Raw genomic sequence first — 18894 nt, 5'->3', positions numbered from 1 at the left:
GTAGCCTACCAAACTTGCTAACTGCCTGGCACTCAGCACTCTATTGTCCCTCTAATCACTCTGACATCAATGCAAATGTCATCGAGAAATCATGTTGCGCAACATTTCTATAGGCTATGCAATTGCGTGAGAAAACAGTGTTGATGGCCTCTATTCAAAATAGGAGGCTCCCATCAGCTTTATATAGGCTAGGCATACTATATTTATTTCTCAACTTTTCTAATATTTAGCACCTTGCTTATATTTAGTACAGGAGTATAGCCTACCAAGAACACTTGTCACTTTAATAATGTTTACATACACATATGAAATGAATAAAGCAGTATCTACTGTATTCTATTCTACTGTATTTTAATCAATGCCACTCCGACATTACTCGTCCTAATATTTATATATTTCTTAATTCCGGTATTTTACTTTTAGATTTGTGTGTATTGTTGTGAATTGTTAGATATTACTGCACTGTTGGAGATAGGAACACAAGCATTTCGCTACACCCGCAATAACATCTGGTAAATGTGTATGTGACCAATACAATTGGATTTTTTGGCTGGCATGAAAATAAACCACGGGGAAAAGCATCCTCCATTCGCTATTTAAGTGCTTAGATGACATGTCTTTTTTTCCTGCTGCCCCTGTTTCCATACAGGTGTATGATAATGGTACATTCTAAATCAAAACAAATTTCACGCAAAAATGATTTAGTATATGTAAGCACAAGATTAAATCAAGCCTATCACTTGTGAATTATATATTGTCACTTGTGAATGATGCCCAGCATAAGAAACATGCCTTTTTTTTTTCAAACATAGTCTCACACCTCATGTAGCCTAGCCCATAGGCCGATATGTTTTAAAAAGGTTTGTATCACAACTAAAGTGGAAAAATAACATCTTAAAATGAAGCACATTAATCTGCTTTACAATGGGTGTACAGCCTAACTGGCATACATAAGCAGCGCGTGAGTTTCAAGTTTGGGGGAGATAATTTTCACCATAAAAATGCACCTTTATAATAAAAGCATTACATGCATAATTGCATTTGCTGTCACTTTTGATAATGGTGTTTTCCACAAATGGAACATTAACGCATATAGCCTACTGCCATGTACGCATTCCTGGGCTTATTATGTGAAGAAATAGACTAATAGTTTATCAACATTTTAACATAAACGTTCTGATCTGTTGCGTCAGCCACATTGCATAGAATATTTTTTTTAGTTTCTGTTTGCTAGTGGTTGTATTCATTTGGGATCTGTCGCATTCCACAACTGTCCCAAACTATGTTTGGAATATTTATTTCTCGCACAGAATAGAATAGGTCAACTTTTGTACTATGGGTGATAGTAGATTGACATAGGCTAGTGCTTTTGCTGTTCGTGAGGCCTACTCATGTTGTTAATATAATAAATAATAATAATATAATAATATATGCCATTTAGCAGACGCTTTTATCCAAAGCGACTTACAGTCATGTGTGCATACATTCTACGTATGGGTGGTCCCGGGAATCGAACCCACTACCCTGGCGTTACAAGCGCCATGCTCTACCAACTGAGCTACAGAAGGACCACTGTTGTTCTTCCAATATCTTCAATATGCACCTCGGAATTGGATAAGGAGGCGCGCAGTTGCAACCCTGATGTGTCTGTCTTCACTTGTAGCCTGTGAGACAGACCTAATCATGTGACTGGGAGCCGTGTGAGTGAGAGACGCTTCGGATTGTACAGCACACTCAGGGAGAAGGGCACAATGCAGCACTCCGGGCCACAAAGGTATGAATTATTTTAGGGTGCATTACGGCCCCAAAGGGGATGCCACCGTGAAATTCAAGGCATTATCAAGTGCTTGTCAAATTGTGAATGAGAGACTTTTGGAGTGTGTACAGCCTGCGCAAAAAAAAAAAAATCCGAGCTCATGCCTATCAAGCAAATTTTTTCAAAACATCATTAGTCACATCATGCAGCCTTAGTGTATGAAAAATCTCAACATATAGCCCAACGTTTGTAGAACATCTAAAGTTACATTAATAACTCTAAATTAAGCATGTAGGAGTACATATTTCTTTGTTAACCGCTCAACACAGAATAGCCGAATGTGCGCACTCCCTCAAATCATTTGAAGAAAATATTTATAACTTTGTTCATTGTATTCTTCATAATTAATTATAAGCTAATCTTGTCTGTTAAATGAACTTGTGTAGCCCACAGCCATTTGGCACAGATCAGGACCTAACATAAGGACAACTCAGAGTATGCTATTCTGAAATAGACTACATTTTCTTCATATCATGTTTCTTTAGACCTGTCTAAAATAAATCATGTATTTATTGTGAAGGAGTAGGCTATATTACACTGATTTATTAGGCTTTTTGTAAGCCAGGAGATGCTAAATGTGTTTATGTTTATTAACAGTTATTACTATGAGGACCGACAGTTATTTGCTTGACAATTACCAGCTGAGGAAATTTCGTCACAGCCACAGCCCTAGTGAGCACTCTGCCTATGCACACGTTACTTATTGTTTGCCTCCATTATACTCTTAACTCTCTCCGATAATTGGGGAGGGGGAAAGGATCTGAAACAAAGCACAAATTAATGAGTCATTTCATTTATTCAGAGGGAAATACTGTATAATCAGTAGGTGTTGAAATCTGCTAAATACTCCCTGTGTTCCGATGGGGGGGGTCTTGAATCACAACGGGCCCTGTCAAAACATGCAAATGAGGGTGACGCGGTGTCCGTTTTGACAAACATAATTAAGGTGTTTCAATTTGGGATGTGCTAATAGAGGACCACAGGCCTCCCCCAGGTCTTTGCTAATTGTGTAGATTGCTTTAAAGCCCTTCAAAATAGTTGTGTGTGGAGTGTTTTTTTCTCTTCTCCTTCTTATTGGATAATGAACTGTTAAGAAGTGTTAGATCTTCCTTTGCCATCTTTTGTGAGAGTTTGAGGAAGAGCAGCCTGAGGTATGGTGTTGTACAGATAATTAAAAGGCAAAAAAATCATGTTGCGCGCTTTGATCTGCCTGTCAACTTTCTGATTAGAGACGTGAAAGCCTTTAATCAGGAGTATTGCGATTTATTATCGTTCCTAAACTGTTGAAAAAGAAACTGGGGAATGTCAAGTTTCTTCTTCCCCCTTTTTTCCTTGAGTCCGTTTCCTTAAACTGACAGACTTCTTTGGGGTAAATGGGATATTTGGGGTTTTTCAGATATATACCTCCCTTTGTGGCTGCCAGGTTTAGGGGTGGTTCATCCTTGTTTCATACGTTTTCATCTTCCATCTTTTCCCTGTGATGTCTTCATCTTTCTATCCAGTTTCAGTATCTCAACTTTCTTTTCCATAGACCGTTTGTCAGCGGTGAGAATGTCAGTTGTCTGTACTGTGATAGTCATCTCTATTCTCCATTACACAAACGATAAGCTTTAATGTATTCCCCACTACGTATTGTAAGTAATACGCTAAAAATAATAATTTGTTGTGTCCTTATTTGTCCTATTTCAAATATGTACGAGTGTGTATTATACATGTGTGTGATTAGGAAATGTTTTTTTTTTTTTTTTTTTTTTTGCATATCCCAGCTCGCCCCGAGACACCCTCGGAGAGTGAGATCACGGCCAGGGTTATCAACAGATAACGGCAGACAATTGGGGTCGAGTGCTTTGCTCAAGGGCACATCGGCAGATTTTTTTCACCTTGTTGTGAAGCTTTATTATAAAGGCAGCTTTTCTTTCATAGTCTATGGCTTCGTTGTATCCACGCTACCGAGGGCTGAAAGGAGTGTGTTTATACTGTATGAACCAGGGTTGTTTTTATTCCACCACTTCATAAATGTTCTGCTCATTCTGACCACAAGCTCAATCAACACGTACACATATTTCCGGGAGCAGTGGAAATGGAATGAATCAGTCGAGTCCATTTGATCCATAGAATTGACCAGCGTTGCTGTGGGGACACTGTAGATGTATGGGGCTGACCAGCCGTCCGTGGAAATTCCCGGTTTTTAATTGAAGGCCCTGTATGGTGTCGTTCCCGTGTTACGTCTGTGTGTTGAGGCAATCACAGTGTGGCCCAAAGTCCATTAGTTTTCATTTGGATGGTTCAGTAATTCCAGGCAATTTGCTGACGGAAACCTTCCCCCATCCCCCCCCCTCCTCCTTCTACTCCCTTTGCCCTCCACTATTGTGGTTCAGGTTAATTTAGTATTGTTTTGGGGATTTAAACAATAAGACTTTACAGCTGTTGAACAGTTTTTATATATTGGTTCTGTTTTAACTTGATGATTTTAGAAGTTTTGCCTTAAGTAGGCAGAGTGTCATCAGTGCAGTCGTGTATTTATGCAATAAGGCCCGAGGGGGGTGTGGTATATGACCAATATACCCCGGCTAAGGGCTGTTCTTAAGCATGACGCACCGCGGAGTGCCTGGACACAGCCCTTAGCCGTGGTATATTGGCAATACACCACAAACTCCTGAGGTGCCTTATTGCCATTATAAACTGGTTACCAATGTAATTAGAGCAGTAAAAAATAAATGCTTTGTCGTACCTGTGGTATACGGTCTGATATACCACGGCTTTCAGTCAATCCTCATTCATGACTCAAACCACCCAGTTTATAATGACGTTTTTTACACTACAAGTAGGTTATGGGATGCATTGCTTTGTGCCTGGGTATCTAAGTGTGTATGTCTGGTCTGAGGCCATGTCTACAGCCGCGTCTGTATATGTGCTTGTCTGAGTCGTTTCATAAATCTAAAACTACCGGCCTCGCTTCCGACCTTCATCTATTCTCATTCAGGACGAGTGAGAGGGACCTTACTGTTAAAAGTCAATATGAGAACGGAAGTGTTTGAACTTGAGGCGGCGAGGGAGGGAGGGAGGGAGGCAGGCAGGCAGGGGAGTTCAATTGGAGAAAAACAGTCTTCATTTTTTCTCCCACTCCTGTTCTGCCTGAAACAAATGGTTCTATTACCAGCTGGTCCTCCTAGTCGGCCTGGTCATTTATACCCATTAAACCTGCGTCTTATCACCCATAAGACTCCCTTACATCTCTCCATCCGCCAATTGTCCGTAATCAGCCATTTAAAACCACGGCGGAACATTTCCTTTGCGTCTTGCTCCGGTCTGACGGACAGGCGAGGGAGAAGGGGAAAGGGGGGATGATGAGTAGGCTAAGTTGAGTGGCTAATAGAGATCTGTCTTAATCAGAAGTGATTTGTCAGAACAGGAGCTCTGCGGGGTCAGGGCACAGGCCATGAATAAAACACAGCCCAGCAGAGTGAAGAAAGGCCTCAGAAAAACACCCGGACTGACTGCCCTCCACGCCGCTGCTCATAGCATCATACACATGCAGACAAAGGCCCACTAAAGGGCTGGTCAGTGCACTGCCTGCTTGGTATTCACCCCTATCTGCTCACATATATGCAAACTCATGCAAGAAAAGAAAAGCTCTTCCAGCTCATCTTATCCCGCCACTGCTGTTCAAATAAAATGCTGACTAAACACTATTGGTAATAGTGTTGGGCCAGTAACCGAAATGTCGCTTGTTCGAGTCCTCGAGCCGACAAGGTGAAAAATCTGTCTGTGCCCTTGAGCAAGTGACTTAAATATAAGCACCCACCCGAGTGAGCTGGACTCCCCATTGTACCCACCCCACATTCACATGTAAGAGCATCACACTGTAGATTCACCAGATGCTGCATGACCCCCAATGACCTGGTTCTGGCCCTCTTGACTTTGTGAGCCAGGTCAGTCAGTGTGACCAAGACTAGACACATGGCCTGTGGGCTCAGCATAACAAACTTCCCTCGGCGTGTACAACGTCCCTCGGCGTGTACAACGTCCCTCGGCGTGTACAACGTCCCTCGGCGTGTACAACGTCCCTCGGCGTGTACAACGTCCCTCGGCGTGTACAACGTCCCTCGGCGTGTACAACTTTGATGAGTGTAAATAAAATGATCCAGGGGAGTGTACAAAATAAGAACTTTTCCCCAGGGATTATCCTTCCTTAACCCATAGGAAGTCCCACCCAGTTGACTACTTCAAAATGGTCCTCAATGCCACTGCCCATGCTAAAACAGGCTTTTGGGCGCTAGTCCTCCATCTGTCTCTATGGGTGAGACCCAATGCATCTCTTCCAACACTAGGTCAAAGAACCAAAAAGGAGGAGGAGGGATGGATGGATTTGGATAATGTTCAATTGAATTTTATCACTATCTGCTTAAGCTAAACTGAGTCAATGCACCATTTTTTTTATTTATTTTTTATTTATTTTTTTAAAGTCATTTAGCAGACGCTCTTATCCAGAGCGACTTACAAATTGGTGCATACACCTTATGACATCCAGTGGAACAGCCACTTACAATAGTGCATCTAAATCTTTTAGGGGGGTGAGAAGGATTACTTACCCTATCCTATCCATTTGTTCTTATCTAGTCAGTTCTGCTAATCTCCCTAAAGAGCATTAGTTAACGAGTTAATATATATAAATTCCTGCTCTCCAGTGGGGGTGTGATTATAGTGGTGGTGTGATTCTTTTTTGTCACATACCAGATAGGTGCAGTGAAATGTGTTTTACCGGGTCAGCCATAGTAGTACGGCACCCCTGGAGCAAATTGGGGTTAAATGCCTTGCTCAATGGCACAATGGAGCATTGAGCGTAGAGGCAAGTTTCAGTGATTCTGAATTTGAAGTGAATTTCATTTAGCTCAGCGTTCAATTCCCACAGTAAACCATTTTCCATTATTGTGGGAAAAGGTCATGACGTTTCATAAATAGTGGCGGATGATAATAACTCTGCGTAGTAAGTTAGAGTAGCTTGATTTCTCATTGTTTGTTCATTCTCTCTGATCCAATCCCCCTCTACATTTTACAATTCTCACTCGTTGTCGGAAACTATGACGTGTTGACACAGTGCCGTCTGTAGTGTAACGGACCGTTCCGGAACATAAAGCCTGGCGATGAGCTGTCAAAACATCACAAACTGTTACAGGTAAAAGTATCTAACACCTCTATTTCAACGTGAGATTCTGTCCATGATGATGAACTGTGTGATCAGACATACTTGAAGTGTATTTGCGTGTGGATTGTAGCTTAAATATAGCCTACGTTGAGATGGATTTGGGGGGACACTTTCCTTTCTTCCTGTGTTCAGGAAGGAATATCATCAGGGGAGGAGACGTTATTAGAAAAGCCTTCTTTCATCCTCCTCCACAATAGCCGATAGTTCTCAACGATAGCTCCCCTTTCGAGGGAACAGATTTGGCAATTCCTCAACATTTCCCTTACTCTCTGAACAGCCAGGTCACTGTGATATACAAGTCAGGATTCGACGTCCTTCCATCTACGAGGACATTGGGAGATGACTTGGAAACCGGCCATTAGGGGTAACAGTGAGCGCTGTTCCCGTTCAAGAGGTTTCTGTTTTGTGGACGGGGATGGCGGATGGGGCGTAAGCATCTGCCTCTGATTCCAAAGGTTGCAAGTTCAAATCCAGCAATACAAGATGTTTTTGAGATTTTAGTTTTAAGCCTATCCCAAACCTTAACCCTTACCTTATCCATCCAGAGTGAATGCCTAACCTTAATAAACACTTAGAAATTTGAAGTTTGAGAAACATGGATGAACGCCTACTTCTGAGGCGAGACTGAGCGCTTGTTGCTTTGAAAGTGACTGTGGTAAAGGGAGAGAGGCCGTGGGGAGGCGGTGTGTGTACACAGCTAATGGTCCAGTGGGGAAGGGACAGGACTGTGTGTGGTGAGGTGAGGGAATTCTTAATGGCAACATCCATTTGTGGTTACACAGCTAAAGGGACGTGTTTCTCTTTGAACTTGTGGTCTTGGCCCTGGCTGCCGAAACCAGAGTCTTTAATGTGTTCTACAGTCTGTCGGCTCTGGGGACTCTTCATCATAACGGGATTGCGTTTACAGCACACCGGCTCAGCTATGACATTCAATTACAATTTACCTATGTAGGGGAGACGCTGTCTTCACCGTTGTTGGCGTAGTGGTTATGCGCTTCATCAGTAGCGGTAGTAAGTTGAAGGATTAGTAGCTGTGTTTATCAGCCATAGAAATGATGGCACCTAAATCAGTTGTGGTGGCTGTGGAACATGTAGCCTAGCTAGCTGATGAGAATGTTGTTAAAAGTGGAAGCGGGTCATGTTTAACATTCATGGAAATGTATATAATGTAGCCTACCCATATCAAGTCATTCATCCTCATTTTCTCATTGGCTGCCTTTGTCCGCCTAAATAGACATACTCAAAAGTAACTGCTATTCATGCGTAATTACATGACTCTGACATGCCTAAACTTGGTATATTTGGAAGGAAGACATCTGGGAGATGATGAGGAAATGATCCCGGCACAGCCAGAAGAGGACTGGCCACCCCACATAGCCTGGTTCCTCTCTAGGTTTCTTCCTAGGTTTTGGCCTTTCTAGGGAGTTTTTCCTAGCCACCGTGCTTCTACACCTGCATTGCTTGCTGTTTGGGGTTTTAGGCTGGGTTTCTGTACAGCACTTTGAGATATCAGCTGATGTACGAAGGGCTATATAAATAAAATTTGATCAGAAGACAGATAGGACACACAAATAACCTTTTTCTTTTTTTAAGTAATCTTTGACCTGCTATAAGTGAATTATTGGTTCCCAAAGCTGAAAAAGCATTAGATGGCTTTCATAACATGTGAACAATATCAACAACAAAAAATGGGATTGATAGACCTAACAACTAGAAATGGGCAGTTGTTTTAGTAAGTGTGGTCATGGGACATTTACATTTAAGTGTCATTTCAACCTCTCCAAAGTGTCCAAATGTGGTAATTGCACTGTTTTTGCACACTGGATGTGCGTAAAAGTGACTGTTCACTATAAAAACTACACTTCTACAACACCAACCTCTCTCAAACATTGTGGTGGTGTCAGGGGACAGGGGATATCCAAGTATTTATCATATTTTTCATGCGCATATATATAGTCACTTGGTGGACATTCAATGTTAACAGGCTAGATTTGTTCCTACCAACATAAGTATTAATTTCACCCCCCCCCCCATGTAGCTCTAACACAGACAAAATTTAAGCTTACCTTGTAAGATATTTGAAAATATGTAGAATACCATAGCAGCCTTAGTTCAACACCTAGCGACCAAATCAAGAGATGCTCCTCTTGTTTAGGATAAGAGGCATCGTGCAGCCATAATTCGAGCAGACATTTTTCAGTACAACTTTCACTTTTTGAAAAGTGAAGTGCATCTGTTAACCATTTTAAATTGTGTATGGCCTTACTTGAACGTAGGCCTATATTCTCCAGACCGAGGTCCTGTACACTACATTCGCACCTCTGCCCCTGTCAATACAGTAGGATATCATTGGGCCCTATTCTTCCGCAACGCTCTCATCCATCTTCTCAGTCTGAGTGTGTGCTTTTCCAATAACGCGCTCTCTGTCTTCATCCACGCCAACGACGATGTGGCTTGACTTGTGTAGCACTTGTCACCCTCATCTGTCTTAAGCCCCATCCCGGACAGAGACGGATGGCGGCGCCTAGTTGTCTTTACAGAAGACTTCCTGCCACAGCTCCGTTCCCTGTTTATCCCTTGTTCTTTTGGAGGGGACTGGGAGGCGTGTATTACCATGGTTACTAATACCTGCATTAAGCCTTTTAATCGACCCTATTTGTCACATGTGACTGTTTGTTTAATCTGTGTATCCTTCAATCTGTCTCATCCATGATTTAGAAATGAATGAAGGCAGAAAGAGGTGCGTTGTGCGCCCGTTGAGGGGAACGGAAGGGAGAGGCGTCACTCATTCGACAGCCCCCCCGTCCCCTTCTCTCTTCCTCCTCTCTGCGATCTCTTTTTCCTCTCTTGTCTAGCTGCCAGATGTAGCCCATTTTTCTGCGGCGTTCCCCCAAAACAAGCATAGCGGCACGTGGGCTCTTTGGAGTGCGGCACCTGTGTAGTGTAATCTAGTCAGGAGTGGTTGTTTACGCCAGATTGTTTGGTGCGTTTGAAAGCAGTCTTTGATCTGGGCTACAAGAAAACAAATCTCCCTCCCTCATTTCTAACCCTAATGCAGTATCTGCTTACAGTTGGTGACAGTGGTGGGATCTTATATTTTGTCAGACGCCTTGTTGGCGACGTTTTAGAAGTGTGCGTTTAAAGTGCTTACATCCACGACGGACGAGCAGCATTTATTAAGAGTGGTTTTATGAATATTGCATCAGCTGATTGGATTCCAGTAGCAGGATGTCGCGTGCAGCCTGGGATATTGTTGTGAGATACTCGAGTTGTGATGTACTGTAAGTGATAGAAAAGTGGTGAGACCTTGAACATCTTGTCCGTTCATCTGAGCATATGAGACTTTTAGAAGTTGAAGATTCAATTAAGCCATCATGAAAGCAGTTGTTAGCATTTTAATATGAAGATCTTTACCTATGTTAACTATTTCAAATGGAATAGAATTTCATATAGTTCTGTTTTATTCTGAGTGTATCTATTATAAGATTGTGCCTTGAAATGAGGATCAGTTGCTAGTGGTGTTCAAGTTAATGGTGCTGTCGGCACAGCTGATCCAGGCTCTGAGCTAGGCTCAGTAAGGCTTAACTTAGCCCGGCATGGGTTTGGTACAATGTTCCCTAATGTTGGGAAGTTAGTGGACTGGTTGATCTGAACTCGACAGACCTTGGCTGAAGGAGGCCGAGCACGGTCAGGTTTTAGCTTCTCAAGCTGGTGTTCAGCAGGGTAGTGTGTCCGTCTAGCATTTTGTGCTGTAGCTCAAGGAGGAGTACCATGCGCAAGGCAGCATAGCTAGCCGTCTGCTGGCGAACACACACACACACACACACACACACACACACACCTCAATGTCTATCCTCTATAGCTGTGGACTAGACTATTTGGCAACAGTAGCAGAGCATGGACTTAAGTCACTGGTTCAATTTCGGGATTTAGTGCTGTCATGTCCTTAAGTCACTGGTTCAATTTCGGGATTTAGTGCTGTCATGTCCTTAAGTGACACACTTACCTTGAACTTCTGTCAGTGAATGTTCAGTGAGGAATGAAAGGGAAGACCGGTGAAACCCAGGCAAAGCGTATTCATGCAAACATAACTGTGTTTCTCCTCTCCTTGTTCTTCAGAACAAGTTGGCCAAGAGATCCTGGCTAACCTACACACCGACCGCGAGAAGATCCAGAGATCCAGAGATCGGGTGAGTACACGTGCACGCGCGCACAGGCACTGGACATGAACCGTTAGCCTCTAATGAGCGTGTAAAGGCCCGTACTTGAAGAACAGTGAGATTGAAGACCAGAACAAAGTGCTGAGGACAACAGGGCAGTGTAGTTGGTTAGGGACATGGTCAACATCCAGTGCTGTACTCATGAAAGCATTATGAGTCCCATGCAATGATGTCATGTGTGATGTAAGACTGTCTGAGCAAACACACACGGGTGCACACACATGCACGAACGGACACACACACACTGACTGAGCATTAGGCCTTGTGACTCTCTTTACCTCTCTCTTTCTACACTGAACAAAAATATATATGCAACATGAAACAATTTCAAGATTTTACTTAGTGACAGTTCATATACGGAAATCAGTCAATTAAAATAAATAAATTGGGACCTCCCATGACTGGGAATATAGATACCTTTTTTTTTAAGTAAGGGTGTTCGTCAGAAAACCAGTCAGTATCTAGTGGGACCAGCATTTGCCTCATTCAGCACGACACATCTCCTTTGCGTAGTTGATCGTGGCCTGTGGGATGTTGTCCCACTCCTCTTTAATGGCTGTGTGAAGTTGCTGGATATTGGCGGGAACTGGAACACGCTGTCGTACAAGTCAATCCAGAGCATCCCATACATGCTCAATGGGTGACAGGTCTGGTATGCAGGCCATGGAAGAGCAGGGAAAATCTCCACTTCCAGGAATTGTGTACAGATCCTTGAGACATGGGGCCCTGCATTATCATGCTGAAACATGAGGTGATGGTGGCAGATGAATGGCGCGGTAATGGGCCTCAGGATCTCGTCAAGGTATCTCTGTGCATTCAAATTGCCAGCGATAAAATGCAATTATGTTCGTTGTCCGTAGCTTATGCCTGCCCATACCATAACCCCACCGCCACCATGGGGCACTCTGTTCACAACGTTGACATCAGCAAACCACTCGTCCACACACCGCCATACACACGGTCTGCCATCTGCCCGAAACAGTTGATAATGGGATTCATCCGTAAAGAGGACACTTCTCCGGCATCCCAGTGGCCGTCGAAGATGAGCATTTGCCCACTGAAGTTAGTTACGATGCCGAACTGCAGTCAGGTCAAGACCTTGGTGAGGACGACGAGCACGCAGATGAGCATCCCTGAGACGGTTTCTGACAGTTTGTGCAGAAATTGTTCATTTGTGCAAACCCAGAGTTTCATCAGCTTTCCGGGTGGCTGGTCCCGCAGGTGAACAAACAAACGTGTGCGCGTGGAACATTTCTGGGATCTTTTATTTCAGCTGTTGAAACATGGGACCAACACTTTACGTTTATGTTTTTGTTCAGTATATTGCTCTCTATCACTTCTATTCTCTTCCTATCACTCTCAATTTTAGAGCATTAGACTGTGGCCCTCTGTCTCCCCGACCATCTCCCACTCTCACCCTCTTTCTCTGTCGATCTGTCCCTCCCTATGTAATCTTCCTCACCTCCACCCTTCCTCCCCTAGACAGACAGGTAGAGTAGACAGAACTCCAGCACGGTGAGGGGCCCCGCTCTGACGGCCCATCCACGGAGAATGCTAAAAGATCACAAAATGGCAGTGGGCCTCACAGGCGATTTCAAAGGAAATCCAACATTTCCTTTCAAAAGGTCTGCCTGCCGTCTAAGGAGAATAGTCTCTTTTTCTCTCTCTCTCGTCTTTTTCCCCCATGAACCCTCACAGGCCCCCCTCTTTCTTTTAAAGACATTTTGTGGGTCGAAAAGCAGTATGGGGAGCGGGGGAAAGAGAAGAAAGACAAGATGTGAAGACACAGGATAGAAGCGTCGGTAAACGTCGTCCTTATATGGAAAAGACAAAGGATTAATGGGTTTGGGGGGGCATTGTTTAAACATAAATACCCAGACACACTTGCGTTCACAGTGAGTGGCACACACACAATAGTCTCACTCACTCACTAATCACACGCATGCACTCAGCATGGCTTTCCCTTAGTCAAATCAGGTGTCAAAGGTTTTGTTGTGTTTTTTTGTTTCTGGTATAAGTGGAAGTCGACAGCAGACACTTGAACTTGTTTTTTTAACTTCAATCACTGAGCACTGTCACCAATCCTCACAGTAAATTAATTCCTTAAATACTTAATTAGAATAGATTGTTTGCCTTATTGCCTCATCAATCTCAGGCTATATCTTATAAATGGCCCCTTTATATATATATATATATATATGATTTGGGGCGAAAGTTGGAAGTCTAGATTTTTTGGTGCGAAAGTTGGAGAGCGATCCATCCATGGGGTTTGAGAGAGACCTCAGGCGGCTGTATGGCTGGTGTTAGTGCCAGCCACCAAAACCACATCTGAGCCAGCTCAGCTTGCCATCCATCACGTTTGTCAACACAGCCTGCCAGAACAACCCTCACATGGAAAGAGATGAGGGAAGGAAAGTGTGAAAAGAAAATATGAAGACAACAGAGGCAAAAGGGTAAATAAATGTCAGGGTGAAGGGTCAGAGTGTGGAACATAGTAAGAGTTAAATAGATAAAGAGCTGGTGATATTTGGGGTTTTTGGGAAAGGCAAAGCCAAAGGTTGCAGGGGAAGAGAGATGGAGAGAGGGAAGGTCAGAGAAGCCCCCCCTCTGTCTCTGAATAGTCTCTTACACAGCGAAGCCCCCATTTTGTGGCTTCTCATGCGTCACGGTGTCAGCATTTTACTCCACACACAGATGTAGTCGCAGCACAAAGTCATTCTACAGGCCTTCTCTCATTTGCTGTGTTCGTCTCTTTACAGAATATTTTTCTCTGTCTGAATTTTAGCCCAGTTTTGCACGTCAGCATAGGACTTTCAGAAAGCAACTAGCCACATTTTGCATCATCATGATGCGGCATGTTGCAATTAGCTTTTTGAAGTCTTCTATCCTGAACTTGACTGCTGCCAAGCAAATCATTTTGGAACTGTATCAACAGTGAACTAATGAGAAAAATATATATATATTTGGTGTGGATCATTCCTTTAATCTCTTATATTCTTTCTCATACCCTGACTACACCTCTCAAGTTGCGTGCGCGAGCGTTGCAAAAATAAATGTAGAAATCTATATTATTCAATTATTGCACCCACACGCGCCGGTGTTGCCAAGGGCTAAAATAGAAGTCAGTTCTATTTGTGAAGCAGATCGCGCTGCAAGTCCTGCCTCTCTCATCTGCTCATTGGTTTATAGAAGCAGGTACCCACGTGCAATCTCCTCATTGGTTATACCCACGTGGGTGACTGAAAGACGAACGAGGTCGGTGGCGGTACACGGAACCCAAACCGGCTGCGAGCGTGTGCCATCGTTCATAAATGTATTTTGTCTCACCACACCAAACGCGATCACGACACGCAGGTTAAAATATCAAAGCAACAGCAAGCTAGCTAAATAGGACAAATTAGCTAGCATGTGCAAGCTAGCTAGCTAAATTGCAATAAAAGTTTAATGCTTTTCGACCTGTCCCCAAATTAATGTAATTGGTTCAGAGTTTGTTTTGATATTTTGACCTGCGTGTCGTGATGTGGTGTGACAGCTGGTTGGGGTTCCGTGTTAGTTTCTCTCCATCTCTCTGTCTCACTCACTTCTCAGTCACAACTGAGCAGTGTTATACTAGGAACACCACCCCGTTCACGAAAATGCATTGCTCCTACAGACAGTGAGTCACGTGGCCTTCGCTTGCTATATAACGCAGGCAGACCGGCACCCAGTTACTGTTTGATAGAACATTTGAATGGGTAAAACAGGTGGCCTACGAGATTGAGTGTGGTGTGATCGTTGATGCCAGGCATGCTGGATCCAGTATCTTAGAAACAGCCGTCCTCCTGAGCTTTTCACCCACGACAGTGTTTCCAGAGAATGGCGCGACAAACAAAAAAAACATCCAGTCAGTGGCAGTCCTGTGGGTGAAAACCGCTCGTTGATAAGAAAGGTGGAAGGAGAACGGCAAGGATCGTGCAAGTTAACAGGTGGGCCACAAAAAGACAAAAGGCGGCGCAGGAGAACAGTGGCGTGCAGAACGGCATCTCGGCAGGCATAAATCCTTGATCCTTGTAATGGCTGGGCTATTGCAGCAGACGACCACACCGGGTTCCACTCTTATCAGCTAGAAACAAGAAGAAGCGACTCCAGTGGGCACGCGATCAACACTGGGCAATTGAGGAGTGGAAAAACATTGCCTGGTCTGATGAATCCCGGTTCCTGTTGCATCGTGCTGATGGCAGAGTCAGGATTTGGTGTAAGCTGCATTAGTCCATGGAAGCATCCTGCCTGGTGTGAACAGTACAGGCTGGTGGCAGTGGTGTACCGGTGTCCAATCTGCAGAAAATGCTTGATGTCAGCATGGACCAACATCCCTTTTAGAATCCATGCCCTGAAGAATTCAGACTGTTCTGGAGGAAAAGGGGGGCCAGACCCAGTACTAGATGTGAGTGTATATGGACTGTATATATCTATATGTGTTACACCTGTCCTTTCTCCTTCCCCTGCTTTTAGCTGAGAGAGACAGACGCCAACCTGGGCAAGAGCTCCCGCATCCTAACCGGCATGCTGAGAAGGTAAGAGGCAGGTAGGGACCATGATTCTACTGCATGTCTCTGTAGATGTCTTCAACTGTGTCATCAACCACATTTACATCCACTCATTTAAGCACAAATACACTGTAGAAAGGCCTAGAACGGCAGTCATACAGTATACACAGATGGTAAATACATGTGTTATGAGCACATACATAAACCCTGTCACTCATGCACACTCAAACCCACAACATCTTATTTATCCCATATTGTGCTGTTGTGCTGTTCTTCATAATCCTTTGTGATTGGGATAATATTGTGTTTTGAGACCGTTGTCTTTTGAGCATGCATTATGCCCCATACGTTGTAATCAGTGGGGGAAGGGGAGGACCGTCCTACTCAGTGAAAAATAAAAAAAGACATGTTTTGCAAGGAAGGTCTACAGTAGCCTCAACAGCACTCTGTGGCAGCACCATGGTGTAGCTGGAGGACAGCTATTTCCCATCCTCGGGGTACATTTACGTCAACACAAAACCTAGAAGTCTCATGGTTCTCATCCCCTTCCATAGATTTTCACGACTTCCAGAAGAAATCCCCCAACCTATCAGAGGTCCTGCAGCATGAACTGACATGTTGTCAGAAATTGAATCTAGTACTGAAAGCATAAGATACAGTTACCTAGCACTGCACTGCATAAAATGTGATGAGTAGTTGACTCGAAACACAATAGTTGGACAGCAGAGAGAGAGAGAGATTTTGTTGTATTTCTTTTCGCTTTCACTCACTTAGCTATCTAATGCAGCTAGCTAATTTAGCCTACAAAAAAATATGTTCAAACATGAAGGAATGCTCTTTATGTTAGCTAGCTAGCTTAGGGTATCCAAAAGTGGAACTCTTCCAAGTCACTCTTCCAGGTAAGCTTTCGGTTCTATAAATGTATTTCCATCAGTGCCAGCCGGTGTAACTGCTAAACTGCTTGCTGTTGTGTGATTTGTAGCTGGTTTACTAACACGTTAGTTCTAGTAATTATGTTGACTATGACTATAGCTAATATGGTGACAACGATGTAGGCCTTGTGTAGTGGTTGTGGTATGAAGGTTTGGCTTGGGAAGGTTTTCTTTGCCTCGTCACAGACAGCTATTGTGTTGCACACTGAAGTCCACAAGCGAAGGGAGAAGGTGAGAGAAGGAGAGCGCGTAGATGTGAGAAGAAATTACTGTATACAACAAGCAAATGTATGATGCTGTTTGAATGTAGCTACTATGAAAGTGAACTGCGTGTGCGGGAGATCAGCAGTGTATTCATTCCGCCGATTCTAGAAACGTTTCTTAAATAGGAGCAAACGAAACGGGGATAAACCTACTTGAATTTCTCCAGTAGAAACGTTGCAACTCTTTGGACTAATGATTATACCCTAGATCAACTAGATGCAAACGAGTGTGCAAGGCGGTATTGAATGTGTCTGTCACCTTGATTACTCAAATTTGTCTCTCGACCTGTGTGCACCTACGTTGTAAACTTTCATTCATAGGCTAGGTTGTAGCAACCTCATGATGGGTATAGGGAAAATGTGAGTGTCATGTAGTAGCCTAAACCTATTGCTGTTACATTGAACTGGTTGAATGGAATATGAATGACAGTCATCCATTATGCTGTAATAGAAGTAAGGCCATGCTAATTGAAACAATTATCGGCCTCCCTAATCTTAAACAGCACTGACCACCACTGATTGTAATGCGGAGTACTGTTTTCTGTTGTAAACGTTGCTTTAGTACATCAATATAATGCAGAATAAGATGAAAGCTGTCCAACAGCCAGTACTTGATGTGTTTAGACTAACAAGAAAAACACAAGCTGTACACTCCAATTTTAAAAATTTTCCGGCAATTTTCACAAACACACCACCACTCAGACATCTCTCTCTCTCTCTCTGTCTCTCTCTCCTTCTTTCTTTCTTTCTTTCTTTCTTTCTTTCTTTCTTTCTTTCTTTCTTTCTTTCTTTCTTTCTTTCCTTCTTTCTTTCCTTATTTCCTTCTTTCCTTCTCTCACTCTCCTTTCTCTCTCTCTCTCTCCCACTCACTCGTACACACACAGATTAATGTCTTGTCACATCACCATTTCATAAAGTGCCTCTGTGCCTACCGCTGAACCGTGACGCCACGGTTTTGTTTCTTTTTTTTATTGCCCAGTATGGTTTTTGATTAAGAGTAATATGTAAATGACACCAGCTAAATGTAAAATCCTGGGGCTAGGAAGGAAGTGCCAATTGAAATAGATGCTTCAGTGCCTGTAGACAATCAGGGGCAGGCGGGGCAGCGTGGCAGCAGGAGCCCAGGCAGGGCTGTGATGCCGACTGTAACCAATATTTCTGCATATGTCTCCATTTTGTCAAGTCTGATTAGAGGAGGCCTAGGCTCGCCTTGTGTCACCCAGAGCTGTCCAGAAATCATTCATCATCCAGCTCCCCCTCCCTTGTCCTCTCCCGCCTTCCCTCATCCCCCTGCCGCCACCACCCGAGCGCTAAAGTAAATAACACACACTTATTTCAATATTATCATATTCATATTAAAGTTCAGCTGTCACCTAATGGGAAGACTTAATCAAACGTAGAATTTAAGAGCGGTAGCGCCTGCCTAGTGTGGCTCAGGCACGCCGCGCCTCAGGTTTCTCTGGTTAGTCCCGACTCAAATCAGGATTTATGAGGGCCATTCTAAAGCGCGGTGGCCTCTAGCCTCTTCCCAACCGATGCCTTGCTTTCTGCTTCATGGGGCTTCGCGTTTGTCTTTTAGCAAATACCACACATTTTTTAAGCTTTTTTTTTTTTTTTTTTTTTTTTTTATGCGTTTGAATAAAATAGTGTTTGGTTGTACGATTTTGTTGACTATTTTCATCTCTAGAAGTCATTTATAACCAGAAAATGGGACAAACAAAGGTACCTCGTGGCGTAGTTTTGATATTTCCTCTGTCGTTTCATTAGATTTCACACATTTGATACCTTTTATTCGCTATCATGGAAATTGTTGTGCTGTTTTGGGGGGTTGGTGACTTTCTGTTTAGGCTACTTTTTGTGTTCTAAGCTTACCAGGAGTCTGTGAAAGAGTTCTAGTGTTATGTAAATGAGGCCAGTAGGTGAACCTCTAC

General features: G+C 43.4%; 1 protein-coding gene across 4 annotated transcripts in view; it reads left to right on the top strand.

The window, feature by feature from the left end:
* LOC118367472 (vesicle transport through interaction with t-SNAREs homolog 1A-like) overlaps positions 1 to 18894 on the top strand; it is a 205748-nt gene that overhangs the window by 114266 nt on the left and 72588 nt on the right. For 2 of the 4 annotated variants that reach the window (XM_052490715.1, XM_052490713.1), the window contains 2 exons: positions 11142 to 11212; positions 15734 to 15795. In XM_052490715.1, coding sequence (XP_052346675.1) covers positions 11142 to 11212; positions 15734 to 15795 — 133 coding nt within the window. Of the gene's footprint in view, positions 1 to 11141; positions 11213 to 15733; positions 15807 to 18894 lie in introns of all 4 variants that reach the window. The other 2 variants (XM_052490720.1, XM_052490718.1) reach the window with 1 other exon arrangement.

Source organism: Oncorhynchus keta, chromosome 3 (genome assembly GCF_023373465.1).
Source record: "Oncorhynchus keta strain PuntledgeMale-10-30-2019 chromosome 3, Oket_V2, whole genome shotgun sequence".
Classification (NCBI taxonomy): domain Eukaryota; kingdom Metazoa; phylum Chordata; class Actinopteri; order Salmoniformes; family Salmonidae; genus Oncorhynchus; species Oncorhynchus keta.
Note: the sequence above shows the minus strand (reverse complement) of the source record. Positions and strands in the feature narration are given on the sequence as shown.